The sequence below is a fragment of the Drosophila mauritiana genome, chromosome X (genome assembly GCF_004382145.1).
Source record: "Drosophila mauritiana strain mau12 chromosome X, ASM438214v1, whole genome shotgun sequence".
NCBI lineage: Eukaryota > Metazoa > Arthropoda > Insecta > Diptera > Drosophilidae > Drosophila > Drosophila mauritiana.
Window position 1 is genome coordinate 1,466,530 of NC_046672.1, and position 24,693 is coordinate 1,491,222.

At 50.6% G+C, this 24,693-nt stretch overlaps 1 protein-coding gene and 1 long non-coding RNA gene across 4 annotated transcripts in view; one reads left to right on the forward strand and one right to left on the reverse strand.

The window, feature by feature from the left end:
* The window catches only part of LOC117146521, a 28,721-nt gene that overhangs the window by 121 nt on the left and 3,907 nt on the right, over nucleotides 1-24,693 (forward strand). The gene's annotated exons all lie outside the window — the stretch shown is intronic.
* LOC117146515 (glutamate receptor ionotropic, NMDA 2B) lies at nucleotides 77-24,217 on the reverse strand. 2 transcript variants are annotated; one of them, XM_033312783.1, is made up of 11 exons: nucleotides 23,865-24,217; nucleotides 18,216-18,927; nucleotides 8,792-9,563; nucleotides 8,456-8,606; nucleotides 7,650-8,243; nucleotides 7,263-7,552; nucleotides 7,048-7,200; nucleotides 6,830-6,981; nucleotides 5,961-6,468; nucleotides 5,747-5,848; nucleotides 77-2,957 (listed from the first exon to the last, which is right to left on the reverse strand). In XM_033312783.1, the coding sequence occupies exons 2-11, from the start codon at nucleotides 18,703-18,705 to the stop codon at nucleotides 2,915-2,917; spliced, it is 3,255 nt and encodes a 1,084-aa protein (XP_033168674.1). In that variant the 5' UTR covers nucleotides 18,706-18,927; nucleotides 23,865-24,217; the 3' UTR covers nucleotides 77-2,914. The 2 variants fall into 2 exon arrangements, with proteins under 2 accessions (XP_033168674.1, XP_033168673.1); XM_033312782.1 differs by having other exon boundaries at nucleotides 5,744-5,848.

A 24,693-nucleotide genomic window follows, 5' to 3' on the forward strand; every position in this document is an offset into this window, starting at 1 on the left:
TATACCATTCCCATCCCTGTCTGCTGCAAGCGAATGACGCAACGCAATACCTTTTGTATACACATTTATTGCAAGTTTGTTTATATTTTAATTACGTGTATGCTCCTCGCCATCTGTAACTACCACAACAATGTACGCATATTCCATTTGCTTAGATTAGTACGTGAAACGATTCTCTCGATCCTCTGGCGTGGTTAAAAAATTGTGTTTTGTTAGTAACTTGAAATACGATCGGTCGTCGTGCCGTGCCGTCCTGTCCCGCTCCCTCCTTCGCTCACGTGCTGACGGGGGACAGGAGCTGGCGACCGACTTTTGTTTTGTTTTTGGATTGAGATTCGAATTCTGTCCCTCGTTATGCGTTATGCACGGGGAGGTGTACATATCTTTGCGTTTAAAAATTGATTCGACTTCAATTGATGCTTGTGATTTGGTTTCTGTTCTCCTCAGCTTGCTACATACATATGTTTAACATCTAACAAAATGCACTCGTTATTCGTGTTGGTGTGGGTGTCTGGACAGTGTGACTGTGTGCACGCTCGTTATTCGCACTCGTAACTTAGTAACATTAATAATATATTAAAAAAAACATCTTTTTGTATACATAAACCTTTTTTTTGAATGCTTTTATCATTTGTCGTGATGTTTAGCTTATTTTCTTTGGGTTTAGTTTTAAATTACTAACTACTTATATAATGTAATGTTAACTTGTTTTACTTGTTTTAATTTGTCCGTAAAGGTTTTGTTTTCACTTCTCTTCTCCGTTCCTTCGTTCCCTTCTTCGACATCCTCTCCATTCTATTAAAACTATTTTGTTGTCTGCAACATCATTTTCCAGTTTTCGATTTGGCTTTGCTTTGGTATCGACTCGCTTTGTTTGGTAGTATTCGTATAATAAATTTGAACAATTTGTCTTAAAAAATATATACATATACGTAATAATTAACATTCGCTATGTCGTCCGCTTGAACCATCCGTATCTTGTGTATAAAATATTTCCACTACAAAAAATCACTCTTTTGCAAATAAAACTCAATAAGTTTCTTTGTTTTGTTTTCTAGTTTTCTGTTAACATTGTTTTCGTTCTTGTTGTTTTTTGTCCGTTTTTGTCACTAGTTAGTTCATGAGTCCGTTCGTCTTGTGTTCTAGTTGTAGTGCTGTGTTGCAGTGCTGTCTCGCTCGCACCGCTCTCGTCGTTTTGAACGGCGAGTGGGGTGTGTGCGTGGAACATAACGGTATAACTGTATAACGGCTTAAACAAACAGAGATGGCGTTACGTTAACGAAAAGAGTCTCGAAGAAGCACACGCACAGCTAAACGGCCGTGCGTGTTTGGTTGTCTAGTGTATATTAAGTTTGTTTAAATTTGCATTAGTTAGTTCAATTTTTCGTTTACATTTACGTTTTGCGCTTGCTTTTAGTATTGGTGATCCTCGAGGATCGCTAAACACTTAGAAGACACACATAAATAAATACCAACACAATACATCTCCTCCGATTCGTCAGTTAGCTCATTAATTATTTACGTCGCGTTTTTAGTTTAAATCGTTTAACCTTTGTACATATTTAATTCGATTTCAAGTTTACTTTAAATCTGATTTAAGCATGTTTTGCTCGCCACAACAACAATGCACATTTATAAATATTTTTTATCTCTCGTAGTTAGGTGAGTGGGTGTGTGGTGAGGGGCGGTGTTCAGTAAGCAGTGGTAGAGTTGAGAGAGAGGGGAGAGAGTTTGCCATAACTTTCACATGCAGGAGTCACTCCAACGGGTGAATTTCTCATTTGCCTATTCTCCTTGCCAGGATGATGGTGCAGGTGTGCGGGGGCTTGGCTCTCTCTCAGCGAGCAAGCGAAAGAAAGTGAAAGTGAAAGAAACAAAGGAAAGCAGCTAAGCGGGAAGGAGAAACTAAAATGAAGCCTTGTTTAGTCGTGTGGGAATCTCCTAGCGAGATGAAAATTTCGTGTTTGGCCTTGCTTTTGATTCTTCTTGTGTATTTGGTTTTTCGTCTTGTTTTTGCTGGCGGCGCATAAGCAATTTTTATATCAAAAACAGAAAAATATAAGATACATACATATATGTATATTCATATGTAAATATTTCTTGTTTGTTCTTTAAATGTATATGTATATGTATATGTACGTGTATATGCAATAACATTTATATCGTCGTAATCATAGTAAATACATATAAATCTGTTAATGTGTACATTTAATAATGGGCGTGACAACCGGCGCCTCTTCTCGTCCTCGTCATCGTGTTTGCCTTCGACATACGCTTACTTGAATATGATTCGTAAATATTGACTATCCAAAAAAAGACAACAAATGAAACAACAATCACAAACAATCAAACGGATTACATACAAACATGGCCAACTCTGGGTTGGACCTACTCCTATTCCTCTACTGCTTCATGTTAACGCTTAACAGTTCAATCGCCAAAAATGCAACGGTTGATCTCCCCATCTTCTCTTTAAAACTTTGTTTATGAAATACTCGTGCGGCGGCTGCTTGTTTTTTGCTTGTTACTCCCCGTGTTCCACTTAGTTTAATGCTTGGTTTTACTGTTTTACATTTAGTTTAACTTTATACAATCTCTGGGCTTTTCTGGGCTGCAAATCTGGGCTTAGTTCTTGATTCTGGATTGTGGATTGTTGATTCTGGATTCTCTATCCTCGACTATCTACTACTGACTATCGAGTGTGTGTGCGGTTTTCGTGAGGCGCTTTGGGTTCAATTTCTCTTTCGCTATCTCGTCCCTAACTTTCGAAAGCTTTTAGTTCACATTTTGTTTGAAACGTTGATTTTGATTAGACGTACTCGCTGAAGGATGGCACTCCGGCTCGATTGCGAATGTTTGTCTAGCGTGAGTAACAGTCGCTTCTCCGTGGGCAGCTCCAAGTGCTCCAAACGCTTCAAAGCACTGTCTCCATCTCGGCGATTTCCGTCTTGTACGACCTGCGATCCCATTATGGGTTTTGGTTTTTAGGTTTTACGTTTGCAAAGAGAGAGAGAAAGGGGTGAGCCCCGAGTGTTAGTTGAATGATTCGGGACCGTGCACGCATCGCGTAGATATGTATATGCTACTGCTACGGAACACCAAGCATGCTTAACGGATTAACTGGTGCAGGACATGCGTTGCGGGCCACGCTAATTAGCATGCCATCCAATGAAAAATGTGACAAATTGTAATCGGGTCTCTTGGGGATGGGATGATGGGTAGTTGGGTAGTTGCGTATGGAATGGGCGGATGCTGGAATACTGGCAGCAGCTCCGATTGCCAGCAAATGCGGATATGTGTGTCAAGGCAGAAGACGTGTTCGGCGTGTGAGTGAGTGTGTTGCCGTGGAGAATCAAAAACATTAGCACTAGTGGCGGGGCGGGGTGGGGAGGAGGACAAGGGGGATGCGGATGCGATGGCGCAAGACCTGGGCATCATCAATCAATCAGGGTCCAACGGGGCGAGCACTCAAGGATTCGCATGTAAATAAATTAGTGCCAAAAAGTAAATGCGAAAAGCGAATCATCGAAAGGGGGCGAGCAATGGGAGGTGAGGCCAGAGTGGCCGTCACACGATCGGACAGGTGTTCCATTCCGATAAAGGGTTTTCGATTCCCCGTTTCCCTTCTTTCCATCACTCCTGTCCGTTGGCCATCATCAATTTATCAGCCCGCATGCCACGCCCCCATTTCTTGCGCCAAACTTTCTGGCTCGGCTTTGAAGTATTATCCACGTTTACCCGGACTCCCAGTCCGTCGGCCGAATGCAAATAGCGTGTACATATGTATGTACGAGTGTTTTGGCTAACAATTTAGGACACTTCCGTAGCCCCAACCAAATTTGGAGAGCTCGAGAAGTTTCGTTGTCTCTGTTTTGGTGCGGCGGAAAGCTGGTTAACATGAAAGCCAAAAGTCAGCACGTGAAACGTGTTCTGCGAAAAACGGATTCACTGCCATCCATAACGATGAGCAGCCCCCCTGTGGATGCGCACCTTTAACACCTGCAGGATGCAGGGCGCAGAAGGAGCGGGGAAGATCCACTCCCAGGTCCACAACGAAGCATTGGCGGAAAGCAAAAGCCGACATAAATAACTATCCATTCGTGGCGTTGGATAAATCTTGGCACGCCATAATGCACACAACAGACACTGAGCAGGATGGAGGACGAATGACTAGGACACCGTACAGCAGACACGCAACCGCATAGAACAACGCTCCACCTGTTCGACCACGCCCACCGCCCCATGCCAATTCGGCGAAACAGGTCTCGAACTGTTTACCTGTCAGTAATTAATGCAAATGTCTTCTGGCATCCGAGCTGGTACGGTGGACAAGATTTGGGAAACAGGACACAAAAAAAAAAAGAAAACCCTTGACGTGGGCTAACAAGAATAGGTGGTATCAGAGCTTTCTGGCCCGAAATATAAAACGTTATACTTGATTGCAACAAAGAACAGATATAATCGCTGAACTTTGCACAAAGCCACTGTGTACCACCACAAACCACACTGCCAAACAAAGGAATCGAGCAGGAGTCCAGAGCAGCTCAACCGGCAAGTGTTCGAAGCAGAGACCACCCTGGAGAACAAGGTGCACACAGTAAAGTACCTGGGAACTCAGACTTTTTCTCCTAAAATGTCCAGTATTCGAGGAAAAAGTGGACTAATGAGTTTCTAGTAAAACGCAAAAACATCCAGACCCATTAAAGTTGGCTGATCAGGATTGAGTACACCTTAGTCTTTTGTCCTGCACAGATTTATAATCCGCAGTCCGCAGGGCCCTTTGAATGGCATCCACCCCACAGTGAAGCACCACAAAGTCGTCCTAAGCAGTGAGCCACTGGCTCGGAGGTGGGTTGGCAGGTGGTGGAGCAGCACAGATAAAGGTGTTGGCCGGCCCCACACAAAACTGGGCTTGTGTTGCCGGGCAGTGGGACGGATACAGAGTGATTGACTGACTGCCTGACCATTGGAACTTGCGGTGGAGGAACAGGAGGAGGAGTGCGGAGCTTGGCGATGCCAATGGAGATGGAAACGATAATGTGGATGCTGGCTGCCAGCTTCTCACTGCTGGATGCTGGGAACCCTGATCCGTTAATTGCTGCCCCTGCTGGCAAGGGGGACGGGCAACTGTGGACGGTCGTAAAGCGTTCCCACATCCGATTATCTACCCGGCGCCCGACCCATTGTGGACGATATGCAAATGGACAGACCCATACAATCTCGCAACCTCACAGTCGCTTGACACAAAGGCACGGCTCCATTGCCACTGCCCTCCTGTGCTGGCATGAATGACAACAGGAACTGCCGGAAATTGTGCTATAACTAAAGACTATAACCAAGGACTGTTTCCCCGCCCGTGTTTGTGGGCATGGGGAGTGAGCAGTGGGCAGTGGGGATTGTTGACTGGGGCGCTGGTGTGTGGTATGGGCTCCAGACCGAGTCTGTATGCTGAATCAGGAACCGAGATAAAGTAATTTAATAAAGTCATTTCCATATATTTATATTAGAGCAGAAACCAGAGAAATGCCCCAAGGGGCGACTTGGATCGCTGTAGCAGCTGCCCGGCATCATTAGCGAGGCCAGTAACGAGTCTCGTTCCGTTCCGCTCCGGAAAAAGAACACTGAACCGTGCTGGAATGTTATCCTAAGCAATTGCTTAATTTAATTACTGCCACGGAGTTAGGAGTGAGGAATCGTTGTGCAGGGGATCGTGCAGGAAAAGGCATGCACAAAGAAAACTTACCACCTGTATAGATCTTGGGCGCTGGCGGCGAGACTCAGGTTGCCCAGCAGTGGCGGCCGCTCCTTGAGATGATGGTGGTTTAGCAGGTCCGAGGAGGAGGCCAGCCTGCAGAGAGACGTGTGTATGGACACAGTGTTAGTCTAGCTCACTATGATGGTGTGTGGGTCGTGAACCTGTGTTCTGCGGATGCGGAGCACCGTTGAACACTTACACTTACCTCAGCTGCGGCGCCTTGATGCCATGCTTGTCCATGACCTTCTCCAGCTGGCGGACACGGAGGCGAGACATGTCCAGCTCGTGCTTGACCTTCCAGAGGTGTGTGTCGCAGATGGGGTCGTTGCAACGGTGCTTCTTCAGGATCTCGGTGGCCTCGAAGACGGCGCCCCGGAAGGTCAGCGACTTGCCCATGGACAGGGAGATGAGGGCGCAGCAGTGGCCGCCGTCCTTCTTAGCCAGCCGCTTGCGGATGTACTTAAAGTAGACGTGCTCGAGCAGCAGGAGGAGCGCCGCCAGCAGAATGCCGGCCATCAGGAGCAGGAAGGCGGACAAGAACTGCTCCAGCGCCAGCGGGTCCGAGGATTTGTGCTCCTGCTTGCCCGGACGGCACGTGCCCGTCATCCAGTAGCGTCGCAGCCGCTCTAGGTCCCCGTTCGCTCGGAACTCGAGCAGCCGCTTGTTGAACATCTGCACATACTTTGAGTTGCGGCTGAATGCCAGCCCGTACCCTGAAGCGAAAGGAATAGAAATGTTTCAACATGACTGCCGCATATGCTCATCTCTTCTACCAGTGTATCTCACGGAAACGAAAACGACTTCGCCCAACGTTGAACGTATATTACAAATGTTGTTAATGAGCCAAGTGAGTGTTGGCAGCAACAGTGAAAAGTTTGCCACCCATACTTGACGCGCTTTAACTTTTAGCCAAGTCGTTTTCACAGTTTCACAGTTTACGAGCTGATGGAAACTGTGTGCGGCTGGCAACTAATTTAATAATAACTTCAAATGACAATCTAATGCCCGTCAGAGAGCGAAGAAGTTTGAAGTCACATGCTGCAAAAGGAGAGGAAGAAGAAAGGAAGGGCTTACCCGTCATGGCATACCAGCTGCCCACGGTCATGAGCCGGCAGTCCTCGTCCTGGGCAACCAGATAGTCCAGCACTGTGCCATCGTAGATGAAGGAGTCCAAGTTGCCGTTGAGCACGGCGGCCACTCCATCCGCCACGCTCGTCTTGTTGTACCTGCGATAAATGGAAGATCAGTGCTGCGTGGAACCAAACCCACTCTAGGCCCTGGGAGCAACTCACTGCCGCATGTAGTTGTGCATGACGTTGAAGTACTTGTGGATGGTCGAGTCCGTGTGGCTGTACGGGATGGTGCCGAACTTGAAGGAGGGCTTGTGGGAGAAGGGATGCACCAGACGGCTGTCGTTGAGACCGCTGAACTCGTGGAACTCCTCCCTAAAACGTGGACAGTGATATTAAGTCAGACATTAAGTCCGAGCCCGAAGACTCCGGCTTACCTCGTTATCATGAAGGCGGCCAGGTTGGCAGTGTATATGGCCAAAAATACCACAGCGAAGAGGGCCCACACATTGGTCATGAAGCGCGAAGTGAAACCTCGCGGCGAGTCCACATGGACGGCGGCCTGGAAGAGCACGGCCCAAACCAGCCAGTAGGTGCGGAACAGGGAGAAGCGGTACGGGGTGACATTGGTGTTCTGTAGGTAGAGCTTCATGTCGTAGCCGCTGGGCGAGAGCCACTCGAAGAGGAAGATCATGAAGGTGGCCGCCTGGATGGCCACTATGCCCACCTGGGCGCAGAGAAAGGAAGAGAAGGGGGAGCAAGGAGCAAGGACACTTACCAGTGAGAAGGCTGGACAGAGCACGTCTTCAGAGGGGGCTACTTACCAGCATCCAGGAGGCCGTGTCGAAGGGCTCCAGAAAAGCCGTGGGCGAGATAATGCCAGTGCGCTTCGCCACCACGATGGCGATGCCGGTCTCCATGAAGGGCTCAGAGAAATCGACGACCGCCTCGCGTTCCGTGTTGATCATCAGCGAGGTGAGGACCATGTCCGTCTTGCGGTTGACCAGGTCGGCGATCAGGCCGTTCCACTTGCCATTCTCGAGGGTACCCCATTTACCATCTTCGACCCGCACCAGCTCGTAGGTGAAGCCCAGCTCCTCGGCAAACTTCTCCAGCAGGTCTATGCAGAAGCCGCTACAGCACTGGTAGAAGGACTCGTTGCGGTGTGCCTGGCCCACGTCGATGTCGGCGGCCATCTCGTGGTCGGCCGCCACCCGGCAGAGCACACCACGGTCCATCAGGCACTTGCCACTCACCGGGTCCGCAGGCGACAGATTGATATAGGGTGCCTCTTCGAGGAATGTGATCTTCAAATGGAACTTCTCCGGCACGCCCTGGGGCGGGGCGTGCGAGTTGCCGGGCCACGCAATGTCGCGGATGTCCAGCTTCTGCGTCTCCCAGGACTTCCACACTCCAATCTGCCCCAATTGGAGTCGTGGTTCAGATCAGCATAAGTACAAAGCGGTGCGAGATCGATTGATCGGTGCGGGATCAGATTGGGTCGTGGATCGTGGTTCAGAGTGGATCAGATTGGATCAGAGTGGATCAGAGTGGAGCGGGAAGAGTGAGCGTGGGAAGAGTGGCAAAGTGAGAAAGGACTGAGAAAAGCATGCAAGCAACGCCCACTTACCTCTTCCCACACAAGGTTCTTGTTGTTGGCGCTGGGCCGGAGGTTCATAATCTTGAGCTCCGCCGAGCGCAGGTCCCCGTCCGCCGTGAACTCGATGTTCGGCTTGTTAAGGTCGCCCTCGATGGACACGTTGCGCAAGTACTTGAAGAAGCTGGGAAAGAGACCGTACGCTTAATAGAAGGCCCGGGGCTCATTTCGACTACAAGATTCTTCACTATTTCAATGAGGATGCTCTTCTGTGTCGTCCTTCAATTCACTTCACCTTAATCTAAGCCCTACGACGGATCGTTTCGGATGCAAGCATGCAGAGCACACAGCATTGGGATCTCCACTTACATTTCTCCGTTGTCCCAGCGACCGCGTCCCTCGTCCTCGCAGGACAAAGACTGAGTGGTGAGGCGGCGGTCCCGGTTAGCTGGATCCGTTAGGTAGGCCTCCACGCCGTAGCTGTAGATCTTGATTGCGTTAGAGATCTCGTTCATGAGCGCCGCACTGGAGGTGTCGAAGTGCACGCCAAGCATGCCGACGGGGAACTGGGAGTGGGCATCCTTCTTTTCTATGACCGACTGGCTGACTACCCAGACGTAGTTTTCTCCGGTGAGCTTCATCTCCTCAGCGGCGCGCAGGATGGTGATGGCCTCGGTCTGCGTAGCATACAGCAGCATCACCCGGGCCTCACTGTTAACCAGTTCCATGAGGTCGCTGGTGCGGGTGACCACGATCGAGTTTAGGATGGTGAACTTGAAGTGCTCCTGCATCTCAGCCACGCGCTCCCGCACCGCCTGCACGAAGTCATCGTGGCCGGCTATCTGCGACGTGACCACCGAGAACTGGTGCCACTTGTAGCGCTCCAGGATGCTCAGCATTGCGGCGCTTTGGTGCTCGATGCTTGGAGCCAGCTGTAGCTGGAGCGTCGATTGCGAGGCCCGTCGTTCCAGACCCGAGTTGTCGGCGTTCCACGAGATAACCGGGATGCCCAGGTAGCCGGCAAGCTGCAAAAAGTACTGTGCCGAGGCCGTGCTGTGCCCGAACTGTTCGTTGTTCATCATGTACAGGATTGCGGAGACGTTCACGCGGAGGAACTCCTTGCACAGTGTGCTTAGGATTGCTGACGGACAAAGAGATATGTACGTTAGCATTGGGTGTTGTAATTCATGGGAGTCTCGTAGTAGTTTGGTTTTAAATTCAGAAAGAATTGGATCCCCAACAAATCACATTTGCCTGCGGCTCCCTCAGTGCAATTGTCCGTGCTCATTTGCTTACCTGACCGACCAAACCCACCAAAAACCGCTTCAGACCCAGCTGCTGATCCCGATTCCAATTCCAATTCCAACTCCATTCCCTATCCCCCATCCCAATCAAAATCTCAATCTCAGCTCGTGCGTGTCTTGTGTACAGATGTGAGGCAATTAATTGCAGATTAGCCACCTTCCGAACTTGTTTTACGATTGGCTGGTGCTACCCGGTGGAGTGGGAGCCTTTTATTGGTTGTGGCCAACGCAAGGATGCGGTGTGTGGGTGCTCACGGCGGTCGGGGCACATTGCGCGGTCTCGGTTCAGCCTACCAGCCAAGTGACCTTTTTTTTTTGAGGAATTGCGGGGCGGTTCTTCACAGTCACATGGTAGTTAATCCATATGCAATCTCGAAGAACTTTAAGGATGGCGTTGCGTGTGGGTGACTGGGTGCCGTGATTTGGCAACCGATGCCATTGTTCACCAGTGACTATAGACAATTTCGGAAGTTTTGCCTGCCTGGAAGGCGGAGGCGAAATCAATGACAAGACATTGTCAAGTCCTAGGGAACTTGCGATACCCTCTGTTGGCCCCTTGCCCCCGTAGGACTGTCAGTCTTCTGTCAATGCTTTGGCAAAATGTGAAATCTCATCAAAAAGTTTAATTAACTTTTTCATCACTTTACTTCTGCTATCTGCATTCCATCGCTACTAGAGGGCTACGATGTCGGATTGCAGGGTGGGTGGGGGTGATGGGGGGAAAGTCTCGGTAACTGGGGTCTGCTAATTTTTCATCCTACCCACGTCTTGCAGTATCCCTGCATTCAATTACCATTTCCATGTCGGGACTCGCCCAGATGGATTCAAAGCCGCAGATATGTATAGATGCAAAGATACGCAGATGGATGGCAGGATGGATAGGCACAGCCATAGGCATAGGCAACCGCACTCGGGATGATGGATCGACGGGCAATGGGCAATGGGCGATGGACGATGGCCCCAAGCTTGATTGGAATGCCCAGGGGGAGGAATCCGGGTGGGTTTCTTCACACTGACGACCTTTGTTCGCATTTAACCGAGAATAGAAATTCACTTAACGAAATTAGGCCTGGCCCGGTCAGGCCACAGCACGCCCTCCCGCTCCCAAAAATTTAATTTCGTTTTAATGGAGCATTTTTGATTCCTCCGGCACGTCCATTACGAATTTAATTGCGTGCATTAGGCACCCTGTAATTGCATTACCAAGTGTCGAGTGACCGGCCCGTGTCCCGTCGCCTCCGCAGGGAGCTCTCAGTGGAACTGTTAGAACTGGAACTGGCTGGGAGGTCCAATGAGTGGATGGGGTGGGGTTCTGGGGGTCTCAAATCCTACTCACGTTAGAGGTAATCCAGACCCCAAAGTGCGTAATGCGGTGAGGTAATGCGGAGCGCGTCAAGGTGAGCGGCAGTTCAACCAGGTTTGCCGCCCCAAAGGACTCAGGAAGCTTACAATTTTGGTGCCACAAAGGAGCGGGCGAAACTGGCTCTTTGTAATGTGCAAATTGAATTTTGACACAGCCCCAATTTGAGTGCTGAAGGAGGGAGGAGCTGATTGTTGTACCAGAGCAGGAGTCAGCTGACAGCTGTCGGCTGTGAGTTGGCTCCGGCTTTGAGTCCTTTCGCATTCGTCCTTGCTCGACTTGTCCGCTCTGACAGCAGCCGCAGGGGCGCCCTGGCTGAGGGGAAATGGGGATGCGTCTGTCAACTTATTATAACATCCATTAATTTCATTTAAGCATCATTCAATTGCCTTCGTTTTTATCGCAAGTTATCACAAGTTGCCAACAATGCAAGTAACAGAGTGGAGGGAAGGTGTCATGTGTGTGCGCGTCGCCCAACCACTTCACATTGCCATCCGCACTGGCATCCGCACTGGCATCCGCATCCTCCTGCCGCTCTTGAGTAACTTTTTACATTCCGCTCGACGCAGGCAAGTGGAAAAAGCGCCGACAGGCGCTCCACCCAGGCAGAACATAAATCTAGTTGCCCTCGAAAGTGTATCTCTCAGCACACAGAAAACTTCGCATTCGCATTCGCATTCGCTTCCGCATCCGCATCGACATCCGCGTAGCAGGATGACATAAAGCACAGTTAGGAGTAGCAGCTGTCCCATGTCCCAGCACTTTGACTTGCGCTCGATAATCCAGAATTGGGAAACTCGATACGGGTAGTTGGGAGGGAAAAGCTAGTAGCTAGTCGCTGGTAGCGGGCAACCGAATGTGAAACCCGCATCAAAAGCGATGGAAACTTTCGCCTGTTGGGTTAGCTGGCAGGGGGTGGATTCACATTGTGCACACAATTAAATATTTGCAGTGATAATTCCGGACGATTAAGCATCGTCACTCAATCCTGTAGCATCGATTACAGGTGCAAATTCAGGTGCTGCTGCTTCTAGATGGCGATTCGGCAATCTTCAAAGGAAAGCGCAGCTGCAAGCTTGATTCTTAGAAATTGAAAATAAATTAAATGAAGTCCATCACAGCTAAATAGCTCCTTTCCGCTGAAATGTTGAGGAAGTATCTGTGTGCTTGGCCCGGACTCGGAAACTAGTCGGTTGAATTAGTTATTCAACTGCGAATCCTGCCACTCAAAGTTGTGACCTCAGCCCACCCCAGACATCCTAGGCACCCGCAGCTTCCCACCCATCCGGCCACCCGTTCCTTACGAGCACAGGCACAGTTCCGACAGGGCGTGGCATGCCAATAAAAAGAAATGCCATGTATGGCAGTGTAACAACAACTAGGCGAGCGGCGACACCATGAAGGACTGTGCGACTGAAGGAAAGCAAAGCGACCCGAACTAAACTAGAGGCTTGGGCTGGGCTGGGCGCTGGGAACAGCCTCATATTTTATAACTTGACGTCACGGGCTCCAACGCCACCGGCTCCCACTTCTCCCCGCTCGCACTTCACCAGCTCACCACTCCACCACGCAGATACGAAGAGCCGAAACCCGCATGACGACAATGACAGGGACAAGAGAGCAAGAACAGCAAGGACAGCAAGGACGGCAAGGACATTAGTAAGAAAGCGCCGACGAAAGCGTCCAAACATCTTATCGAATATCAAAGTGTTGCCAGATGATTTTTCGCTTCTCATGCTTTTGTCGGATGAGTTTTGCACGTGAAGTATTCAACACACACAGGCTGTAAATGGGGCAGGTCCGGACTAGCTACCCATACCCATACTATAGTGTAGAGGACACGCGGAAATGTTGGGCGTGCACCTTCTACTACGTCAGCTTAGCTGACTCGTATCTTAGGGCTGCTCCGTGATATGCTTTCGAAGATTTCAGAGGGCTTAGAAAACCGTCCAAGTCCGGGTGTATGCGACCGCATTGGATATGAAATAAGTCAGGTTGTATGATTATGGCCAAGACCTTACGTAATCCATAGTGGGAACCAGGATCGCAGTGATATTGTATGAAATGATCTTCTCCATGAATCCTTTATCTCGACAAGGCGCGCGTGCAATAATTAAACTTTCTTAAGAGGGTAGGCTTCTTTCCTTCCTATTCGATTTCTTCATCCAAATAAATCTAATTTAAAGAGAAGTGAAGGCTTAAGACGATAGGAGCTGTGAGTGAGCTGGCAGCCGGAGAAGCGCCCAAGGACGCGGGCGTCACAGCCACGCCAAATTACTCCGCAGCTGCTGACACGGCGACCAGTTGAAAAGGGCTTGCGGGGGGGAAGGTGAAACTTTGGTGCAAAGTGAAGCGTCAAAGTAGTTCTTCCGCCCCTTTCACTCGCCCTAGAGAGCGCCACGCCCCCATCTTATGCCTTCTAAGGTTTCAACGGCCCGGCAACTTGAGAGCCTTGCGAACGGTCTTCACCCACCAGCTCCAGCTCCCCAGAGAGCGTGTTGGCACCCAGACCAGACCACCGAGCAGCCTGGCCCACAACCGCAACCACTTGGCCATTCGGGCCATTAGGCGTGGTTGGGCCTCAGTTCGGATGGGAGCCGTTTTGCTGGCTCTGAGTTTGGGCTTTGCGCTATGGACTTGGCCTTCCCTGCTCGGTGTGCTCCTGGGCCATCATTAGCAGCTGAGCGTGTATAATCAGGCAATTCAGTGTCCATTTTGTGTCTGGTCTGCTCGGCGGGGACCGGTGACCACTGACCATCCCTTGTCCGGCACCTCTTGTCGGCTCCGTGACCGCAGGCATGTGTGCGATGTCAACAGACTTAAGCGAAGTTCATAGCTTGTAACCCGAAACCGAATCGACGCACATGCTCCTTCCCCAATGGCGCCACCCAAGGGCCCGATGCCTAGTCCATTTTCATTCCCAAGAGAAGTGGTCCAAGTTCAAAAGTCTCCCAGCGAGAACAGCAGATAGCGTACATACACACATTCTGCGTCCGGCTGAAGGCACAAGACGCCAGGCAAGAGGAAAAAGTCTGGGGCGTGGCAGTATTAGGCCCGAGGGCCATTCTTGACCTGCTAGTGACTCCAAGGATGCGCCTTCTTCTTACGACGGCGCCAATTAGTGGAACAGCGTCGGACTGCGGCTGGATTTGGGTTCCGTTTGGGTGGCTGGCTGGCTGTGTGTGCACTGGCAAAAAAGATGGCATAGTGCCGAAAAAGTCCAAATATCCTTTTAATTTAGGGGACTGAAGCAGCTTAGAGCTAATTTTATGCAGCTTGGATCTGGAATAGTTCCTCGTGGCAATAAATGCCGTAAGCCGTGACTTTCTAGACCAGATGACAGACTATAAAAGGTAATGGGAGCTGTTCAATTTATCAGCCACCAGTTTGGATTTCTTTGGGTTGCTCTGGGTCCATTTATTGATGGCTTTTTCCCCCCGTGTGTCTGTGGTGGGGACTCGATGTCTGCTGCTACCCTCCACCCCAGCTCTTGTCCACTGCCCAGGCCATTGTCCTGCTTGACTTGGCTTGGCCTGGCCTGGGCTGGCCTACGCCCATCCCATCTCGCCCGTCTTGGCCGCAGGCTTTGGGTCCGTTTCTTTTCCGTTTTCATTCCCCAGTCGCCTGCTTTGCTTACCATCCTGGCTGCCATCCATCCATTTCTTTGGGGCTTGTTTCGGGAGCAGGACACAGTGCTGGTGGATGGCCCCTGGCTCATATGCAGGCATGTACCGCCAGGGAACTTCAGCTGCGGCCGAGTACTTTCACGTTGTCAACCAATTCGGTTACACAGCCAGTAGTGTTCGCTATTCCAGCTGCAGCGGTGGGAGCCGCCACCTGGCAGGTACACGGAGAGGCCAGACCTGGACAGGACAGGACAGGAGCAGGAGCAGGATCCGGCCACAACAGCTTATTAATGCGGTGGGCATTTCTCGTTTACGTTCTTCTCCTGCAGGGAATGCAAGAGTGGGAAGAGGTGGCATGCAAACATGGTGTAAACAAGGTTAACGGCGCCGACAGGGTCGCTGGACCTGGTCATTCATTGCCAGGTGCAGTGGCCAGCAGGGTAGTAATCGCGGGTTCAATGGCTAATAATAAAGGACCAAGTGGTCCGCGATGGTGATGGAAGTTGACAGCCTCCTCCACCCGATAGAAAATCAATGGAAGCGAAAAGAAAAATGACTTAGGGCTGGCTGCTGGGGATCAGGGTTGTCGGACCGGATACTGGCTCACAATGGAGTGATATATGATACATGGGTCCCGGGCTCCAGTTCCGCTCGGTTCGATTTAAATGAAAATGTCATTTAGCAAAGTGGAGACAACTGGACGGGATCATTCATTCAATCAACCGCTTATTGACGGCATCGCCCATACGCCATGTGGGCCAGCATGAAAGTTGGTGTGGTGCCTCCCCACTCAGCCTTCAATTGCAGTTAGGGTATCGCTTTCGGCGCGGACGACACCCAGCATGCGTGTGCCTGGCTATAGGGTGGCGTAATTCGCAATTGTTCAAGGTCAACCGGCGACTGACATCGAGATGGGACAACAGGCTAAATTTTGCGGGCAGTGCGAATCGTGGGTCACTCGGTTGCACAAAGCGCTCAATTATCCCATCAATTTGGCTTCGCTGGCTACTGGCTGCTACTATTGTTATGCAATTAATGCAAATCAGCCGGATGAGCAGATACTAATGGACGTGTCAAAGAATGGGCGGGAATCGAGTGGAAGTGGCAGTGGCAGGTGCAGAGGGGTAGGAGGATGACAGATTACACGTACATATGTACACATAGTACTTGTGTGTGTGCAGTGGGTGGCAAACCGAAAAAGGGTTAACCTGTCTGCCTGAAAATGTGGCTCTGTTGTTGATGGTCCTGTTGAAGTGGTGATAACGATTATTGGTTCTGACCACCCGTTTCACCAGGTTTCCCATTGCTCTGCCAGCTCATTTGGGGAGCACGCTTCTAAAAAATTCTCCCGTGGAATGGATTATATTGTGCCGCCTTCACTTCTACTATCCCCACAGACTCGTTCTTGGCCACAGCCTTCATCTGAGGTAATTGCCCTGTTTTCCATCGCCGCAAATGAGCCAAACTCGATAATAAGGCCATCAAAGTTTATGGCTGCCACGAGAAAGGGGCAAGCCCACACAGCTCGGGCTCAGCCGCCCCAAACCTGACCTGGTAATCGTTTGTTGTGTCTAGGGGTTAAAGTAAATACGATTTTGTATGAAATTGCTTTGACACAAAATCATCTACTACGCTGTCGGGCAGACTAAAAGGCATGAGAATGAAAGGCACTTGTCTAAAGGGAACTTTTCGCCCGACCTGCACAGCTCATCCAACTTAATGCTCATGGCAGGGAATGTGAATGGGTTGGATGACAACTTCAACTGACGACCGCTGACTTGAATTCAATTTCCATACGATTATTATAGAACTTGCTGGCACAAGTCCTGCCAAACTATGTCCGGCAATCAATGGAAGCAGTGCGAATGGGGAACGGGAATGCAATCAGGCATCAGGACAGGAGGAAAGGCGAGGAAAGACACACTCGTCCACCTAAGGCGGATGCAAAAGAGGGCGGTAATGCGGGAAAATGCGGACTGGTGGGGGGGTTTCAAGGCAGCATCACGCGTTTATTGTTCGACATTCGAGAGAAATAACAATCGTCTCAGCAACTGAACATGCCCGGTTCGGTTCCTTTCAATGCGAGTGAGCGAGTAAGCGAGTGTGCGTGGGTGCGAAAGCTATAGAAATCCATTATAAATTCCCCATAGACCTGGGGAGGGGCAATCAACAGACAGACTTTGTTTGCCATGTGTTGTAATTTGCGTTCACACAGATACTCGTATTCTCAAGGTCCTGGCCATGATAAACATTTAAACATCATTGGAAATTCATTTGGGTTTTGTTTGCGCTCGCATTTTCCCTTTACCCCATCCCGCTCTGGTGTTTACTTTATCAATTTGGCAAACTCTGGAAATTCGACATAAAATTTCGATATGCCATCAAGTCCGCCCTTGTCCACCCCCTCACCACATCCATATGCACATGGCTGACCCAGGCGCAATCACTCTTGGCCATGCCCACTGCCCACTTTCCACATGCTACATCGCACTTCCCGCCCGGAGATGTTAAGTTCTGCTTCTGCTCCGGCCCCTTTTATAGCTGTGCATATTTTTGTGCCACGATGCGAGTTTCGGGTTCGGGGTCGGAGTCGGGTCCTGGTCCTGGTCCGTGGCAGTTGCGTGTGGCACAGAGAATGCAATTTGTAGACATGGACACTTCGAGCGCAGCCTTTTGATATGCAATTTTGAACTTGCAAAACGGAATCTGGGATTCGGGATTATGCAATCAAAAAGAAAGCAAGGCGAAAAGGAGTGGGCATAAATTGTTGGAATCACAAATGTGCCACTAGCACAATCGCACCTGAAAAACGAGTTGTCATTCAACCAGAACAGAAAAACGTAACTCACCGCGAATATGCTTCTGGCTGTCCTCACAACCCTGGCAGGAGCTGGCCCGCGGATTTCAATGCTTATAATGCGTTTCTAACTACAAGGGCACTTTGCACTTGGTCATTCTGTTACATTTCCATTGAAAACGCAAAACAGTGGGATGCCCTGGCATGCCTTGCAATTTGAAATTTGACTTGTCGCTCTATCAAAGCATTCGGCAACTCTAAAGCCCTACAAGCTCGCTTTCAAGCCAAGTCGTTGACAACCATGCCGTAAAGCGTTGACAACTCTGCACGCGTTTAATTACAGCCTGGCTTGGCCTGGTCATCTACTTATGTACGCCGCGTTCATTACGAATTTTTCTTCGTTTCCTCATTTTCGTTTTCATGATCATTTTAATTTTTATTCACGTTTCCGCTTTATTGCGTCGTCGTGAGTGGCAAAGGGGGTTAAGCGCTTAAGAAGCTCTAAATGAACGGCCATTAAAAATGCGCACGCAATCAAGAGCCCACCAGGTGTCGGCGCCCACGACCTGTAAGCTGTGAGCTGTGACCCGTGACCTGTGACCTGCGCCCCCGTGGTCACAATTAACGCCAGTAAGCAAATTTTGCGCTCGGGTAGCAAGAGGTACCTACATAATTGGAGAAAAGGAGCTTTGTGTAGGACACTCACCCGTCGGACTTGGCGTCAGCGACATCATGTCGAAGTGGATGTTCTTCTGCTCGAAGGAGTAGTCCTTGAGGAAGGTCAGCTTGGCGCCGCGCGTCTTCGTTAATCCGGTGACCGCGTTGTTGATGCTGCGCAGGTACTCGCGCTTTCCGAAGTTCGTGTGCGGCGCGATCAGGCCGATGTTGAGCTGCTCCTTGTTGGCCGCCGCGCCCTTGCTCAGGCTGCCGCCTCCGTTGGTTAGTCGGAGGCCCTGGCAGGATCTGGTGTCCAGGATCAGCAGGGTCAGTACTGTGAAAAGGAGCAGCGAGATGGGCCCGCTTGGAGGGGTGAGGGTTGGCTTTCGTCTACTTGTTGTGCTATTGTGCTGGCAGCTGGCAGTGTTCAAAGTGGCGATTGGCGTTTGCTTTGGCATTGTGATAGGCATGGGCGCGGGCGTGGCCGTGGGCGTCGGTCCGTCCGTGCCGCGTTTCAGTTTGACGCGACTGGGCATCATGGCTCGTGGACTACTAGATCCTGAAGTTCGCTGGGATCCGGTGCTCAGTGCTCCGGTGGTCTCTAGTGCATCTGGCCGGGATGCAAGTGTCTGGGCTGTGCTATTGTTTGGATTGTGGATGGATTGCGTTTTCCTGAACAGGCTGGGTCCGCTTGCTGGCCGCTTTTCCCTCTGTTCGCTTCCCCAGGCAGTTGATGGGCTTGTATTGACTGCTGCGCATTGCTAAATTCAAACGGGCAACAGAAGTTGTGTACAGTACATGTACCCAACCACCCACGTCAACAAATACACATGCACACTTGCACACATCCACATGCACACACCTAGGCAGCAACATCTGCAGCAGCAATGGCAACACTCGTCGTTGACGTTTTCCGCCATTTCCGTTTCCGCTACTAATTTGTTATGGCCGGAAAAGGCACCGTGGAGTCGTTTTCGCACATCGCGAAACTTGGCACCCCCTCTGCTGGGAATGTCGTTCGCAACCTTTTCGGATCCACTGTGCCGAACGTGCCGCCTGCTGGTCGCCGGCGAGGCATTCCACCTCCGTCCCCGTCGCCCTGGACTGAATAATAAGAGGGAGCAGTGTAGCTGCCTTTGGAATGATGAGAACTCAGGGGGTTTTATCAACTGGACTGCTCAGGTATTGTAATAGGTGTCTTGCATTAAATTCTGGGTACAATGGAACGAAGCATTGCCAGCAGCAGTGAAACGAGTTCCGAACAACTGTGGCAGCGCAGAAATGTATGCTACACAGATGTCAGATATTGTTTCCCAGCTCCCAGGGTACTCAGCCCTTCGATCCCCCCGCTTCCCGCCCACACAGTTTTTCACTCGGATTCAATTTTAGCGCAGCTTGCCATTCTACATAAATTAAATGCGACATTGGTCCGCATAATCGCTGCTCTGGCACACACTCTCGCCTCCGCCTGTGCCTCTGCATCCAGGTTCCCGATTCCTGATTCAGGCAACACCCAACACCCAACCCCAACCCCAACCGCTTAACCCCCCACCCCCGCAGGGAATGCGGCATTTGCTCGCGAAATTTTCACTTTGAATTTCGAATGCTGCCAGTAGCGGTAGTAAAAACAGGCCATGGCAGAACAAGCGGAGCAGGGCAAGGCAGCCGAAGCAGCGGAAACAGGAATCGGGAAACGGGACTAGGGAATCGTAAGGCAGAAAGTGGCAGCGTGAGAGTTGGAAGGCGAGAACGCGGCTACAGATATCTACGGAGACCTCTGCCATCTGCAAGCCCTCTCCTTTCGATTTCCCGCACAGTCTAGCCATTATGATAGTCATCACCATTAATATCTCCACATATTGCGGCTGCTGGTAGTTGCGCTGTATCTCATTCTGGCTTTCCGGCCCGAATTTGCTCTTCGTTTGTAGCTATTGGTACACTCGGAAAAACCTTTTTTCTTGTGAAATTTAGTTGGATATTCGATGACATTCCGTAGGACTCTGTGTGCTTTGTCTACGAGTAGACACCTATATATATTTATGCTCTTTTCATTGACTTGCTCACTTATTGGATCACCCCGTTCCTTTCTGTGTGCGCCACAGCCAAAGCTCTGGGCTTGGCTTTGGGCGTCGCCTGCTGCGGCTTCGTGTTATCATCGAATTCCACCCCCTGCGCCGAGAAGGGGCAGGGGTCGTGGCTCCTGCGTCAGCAAGTTGCTCGACTTCATTTCGTGTTGCGGCGGTCTTCGCCTTTCGCATCTCCTGGCTGCGCGGCAAACAGAAGCTGTTTGGGCTTATAATTTGTCGGTTGTCGGTTGGCCCTCCGCTTTGCGTAGCCCCTGGTTTGCTGGTTTGGCTTAAACTGTGTTTTGACACTTAGCTGCCTGGCTGTCAATAAGCGGGGGTGGAACCACTTTCTCCCACTGCCCCACTTCCTCGGCTCGTTTGCAGGAAAGAGTGATTACTTTGTTGGGGACAAGCAGGCAGGCAGGCAAGCACAAAGGCACAAAGGAAGCAGGACCGAATGCTCATGCAATGGCCGCCAAAGGCGGCGAAGGTCATGGGCTCCTCGGCGGCTGTCTCCCATGATTCCCCCCCTCCCCACCCTCTCAATGATCATCCCTACACATCTGTGTGCGTGTGTTTGGGGATGCCGTAAATGTCTGTGTGTGCCTACATGTGTTTCGTACTTTTCGTACATGATGGCGGCAATAAATTGTATCTTATGAGAAAAGAAACCAAAATAACAGACATCCCGGGTAACGTGGCTCATAGTCCTCACAAAGAACTCCCCCCCTTTCCTGGCCGTTTCATGGGGCAGGGTCGGTGCTTGGAGCTCGGGGGCTACATCATTCATCGGACGTGTAATGAATTCACGGCGTATTAAACTTTTGATTGAAAATGCTGGTTGCTCCGGCTCTGCCAGCTAGCGTCTTCTCCTGGTCATCCCCGTTGTTGCTGCCACTCCGACAATGGCATTATCATCATCCCTCTGTGTGTGCGTAAGTTTATGACTTTTGCCGGACATCTCTGGGCTAGGCTCGAGTTGCGTTTGCTATACTTGGCTGCTTTGGAGACAGGTTCCGTTTACAAATACAGACACACACACACACACATGTAGTGCACAGAGAGAAGTACTTGTGTTACGTAAAGGTTAAGGAAGCAGTCTTACTTGGACAGCAACCCTATTAACTGTGCCCCAGTTTTTCTCGGTGTGCATGTTCATTTGCCATAGCTGAACCCTTTTTAGAGTTATTTACTTTTTAGCATCGCCTCCCGCTTTCGTCTTCTTTCTCTACCCGTTTTGCCATCTTCTTTCACTGACCACGCCCACAAATGCAATACACGTATTTATTTATTTGTGTGTTCCATTCCCCCTACCACCCTATCACATTCTTCGCCGACGTCCTTGGCTCCTGCGTCTTGCGCTCCCTTTCTTTAGCCGTGCTTTATCGTTCCCGGCCAACGGATCCTTGTTAGGTCAGATCCAAATGGGTTAGCTTTAGGCCAGAACAGATGACCGGGTGGATAGGCGGTGGTGGGAGTGGGAGATGGAGTGGGAGTGTAAGTGTGAGTGTGAGGAAAACGTCTTATTTGACAGGACGGCGACCGCTGTCAGCCCCCAATCCCCTCTAGACAAACATGGCCGGTTGCTTATTAGTTTGGGCCAAACGTTGCCTGTCAACGCTTTTTCTTTGTTCCAACGACACTGGCCCTATTTTACTTTTCGCACTCCCAAAAAAGGGCAGGATTCCCTGGTGCTGGTCGGGCGTGAAAAATGACTACGTGTTATCTGTGTGACACTGATGGTGTCCCTTCCCGCCGCCCGGCGAGATCTGCCTGGCACCTAATTCATTGGACCCCACCCAAGTTTCGGCTTGTTGTGCCGCCAAACAACAAGCAAACAAAAGTTCGCTGCCCAAAGTTGGCCGAATGCAAATCCCGCTGCAACAACACGTCGTCCAAACAACTATGGAAGCAGCAACAAAAAGGACGTACAGGCGCAGGAACAGAAACAGGAACAGGAACAGGATAAACTAACACGATGTCAGTTTGTCCCGCCTCGCGTTTGTGCCATGTTGTGCTGTGCTGTGTTGTGTTGCGTTGGACCAGAAGTTTTGGCCTCCGACTGAAATGCACTTGCCGCAATGGTTATTGTGGCACATTACAGGCATCCTTGGTCGACGACCTTGGGTCGATGGGGGAGATGGGAGTTCCCCAAATAGATTCTATACCGACTGGCCAGTGCAAGATCTGTAGATTCTCCACACAGATGAAACCCAAAAACCGATTGCTGGGAACGAACTGGTGGTAAATGTTACGAATCATACTAGGAGATGGTATCAGAGTGGGATTCATTGGATGCCTTCAATGGAACTATCAGCACTTGAGATCCCATCGACTTTTCCGGAACTCTCCTGCTCCTGCCTTATCTTAACAGCAATCGTTAGGAAGTGCTTTTCAAACCAAAGCTATTTAGAGGAGTTTATTGGAGCCCATCGATTTTGCTCATTCCGGTTTGTTTACTTTCCAGGATGCGGCTGGCGAGCGGGCCAAAATGGGTCAATGGAGGGGGTTAAGAAGTGGAACATAGAAAGTGGGCGGGGCCCCAGCCTCAGCGCGTCAAAAGCCGCCCAAGGCTGCTCCGCTTGGCCTTCCGCCTCGAATTAGCGAAAATTTCATAATAATAAAAATCTCAAACTTGCTCGCGCGATTGGGTGGCGGATGGGATGGAATGGGATGGGGCGGTGGTTGTTGGGTGATGCGTGGTGGTGCACAGTGGTTTCGAGTGGGTGGGTCGGCTGTCGAGGGGTCTGTCATTGCAGGCTCTTAATTAAAATGTGTTGTAGGGGGCTGGTGGGCGGCGGGGTGGGGCTTTTGTTTTGCTTTCGCGCTGTTTTCCTTCTGCACTTTTGATGCACTTGGCCATTGTTGTTGCGCCTGCCTGCGGTTCTTGTTGCTGCTGTTGTTCTTGCTCTTATTATTATTGTTGTTGTTTTTGTTGTTGTTGTGATTGGCACACTCACTCACACACTCGAACAAAAACAAAATAAAGAGTGACAGTGGGGCTGCCACTGCATTTCTCCATTGCACTTTCCCGTGATTATTTTTATTAAGCCCGATGTTTTTCGCAGCTGCTGTTGTTGTTGCTACTTAGCGGAAAGTTTTGCAAGCGTGCGGGGGTAGCTGGAGGGAGGCAGGGGGTAGCTGGGGCAGCTGGAGGATGGTGGCTAACTGGAAAGGGTGGGGCCTGAAACTGAAACATGAAGCAAGTCCACACCCAAAAATTCAAAGACACGCACCACGACAGCGACAGCGGCGATGACGACGACGACGCAGCCTCACTCACACAGACGTAAAGCAGGCACACGAACACATACACACACACATGGGCATACACGCCCAAAAAAAAAAGCGACGAAAAAGTTCATCTATTTTGTTGTTGCTCATGTATTTTTTCGCCATCATTCCGCTGTGCTTTCTCTATTTCTCTGCCCTACCCCCTCCCACTTCGACTTCACCACCGACAGTCCAACCCCATCCACACCGTTTTTTGTCCTTTTGCCATTGCTGCTGCTGCTGTTGTTGCTGTTGTTGTTGTTGTCCCGTTGATGTTGCTGCGCTGCTTTCTTTGTTATAAAACAAAACACACTCGGATTGTCACATGGGCGGGGTGGGTACGCAGGTCCTGGGCTTACGTTTACGTTCGCATCCTGGGCGCAGTGCTCACTTGGTCAGTTGGCGGTCCAGTGTGTGTCTAGTGCTAGGCGTTAGTCCGAAGTCCCAATCACCAAGTCACAAGTCCGAGGTCCAAAGTCCAAAGTCTCAGGTCTCAAGTCCGGTTCCGAAGTTCGAATCCGCTTCAGCGGGCCAAGCCAAGCTCAGCTCAGTCTGGGAAACGGAAACGGAAACTGAGACTGAAACTGAAGCCAAACCTGGCTCTCTGGCTCTGGACGCCTGGCAGCTCCTGCAGATGCGGATGCGGATGCGGGTGCGAGCGAGCAGAACCGAACAGGACTCTGAACGGCACGGAGCGAGCAAAACGAACGGAACGGAGCGCGCTCTGCGGACTGAATTCGATGAGCCACCGAATGGCACTGCCAGGCAGCCATGGAGCCGCCTCTGTCGCGAGCAAGAGGAAGCACTCTTCCGCAGCTTCCACAGCTCCCGCTGCTTCAGCGAGCGGATGGCAGCCCCATCGCGAAGGACACGAAGTGGGCTCGTATTTCCGACGGAGCATGGAGCAAGGGAGGAGTGGGGGTGGAGGGGGGCATCCGCAGGGGCCACCGAGCATTGTCAATGTCACAGAGAGAGAGGCATTGACTTGGTTTCGATTTCGATTTCGTTTTCGTTTCATTTCGGCTTGTAACACGCCCTCCTGCAGCGTATACGTAATATCCTGCTCTCGCGCCCGAAGCTCTCTCACTTTCTCACTGCCCTCTCTTCTGGATGCTAATCGCGTGCCAAGCCCATTGGCGTGGTTGCCACCCGGCAAAGTCTAAGCCACCAATCTGACAACCCTCAATC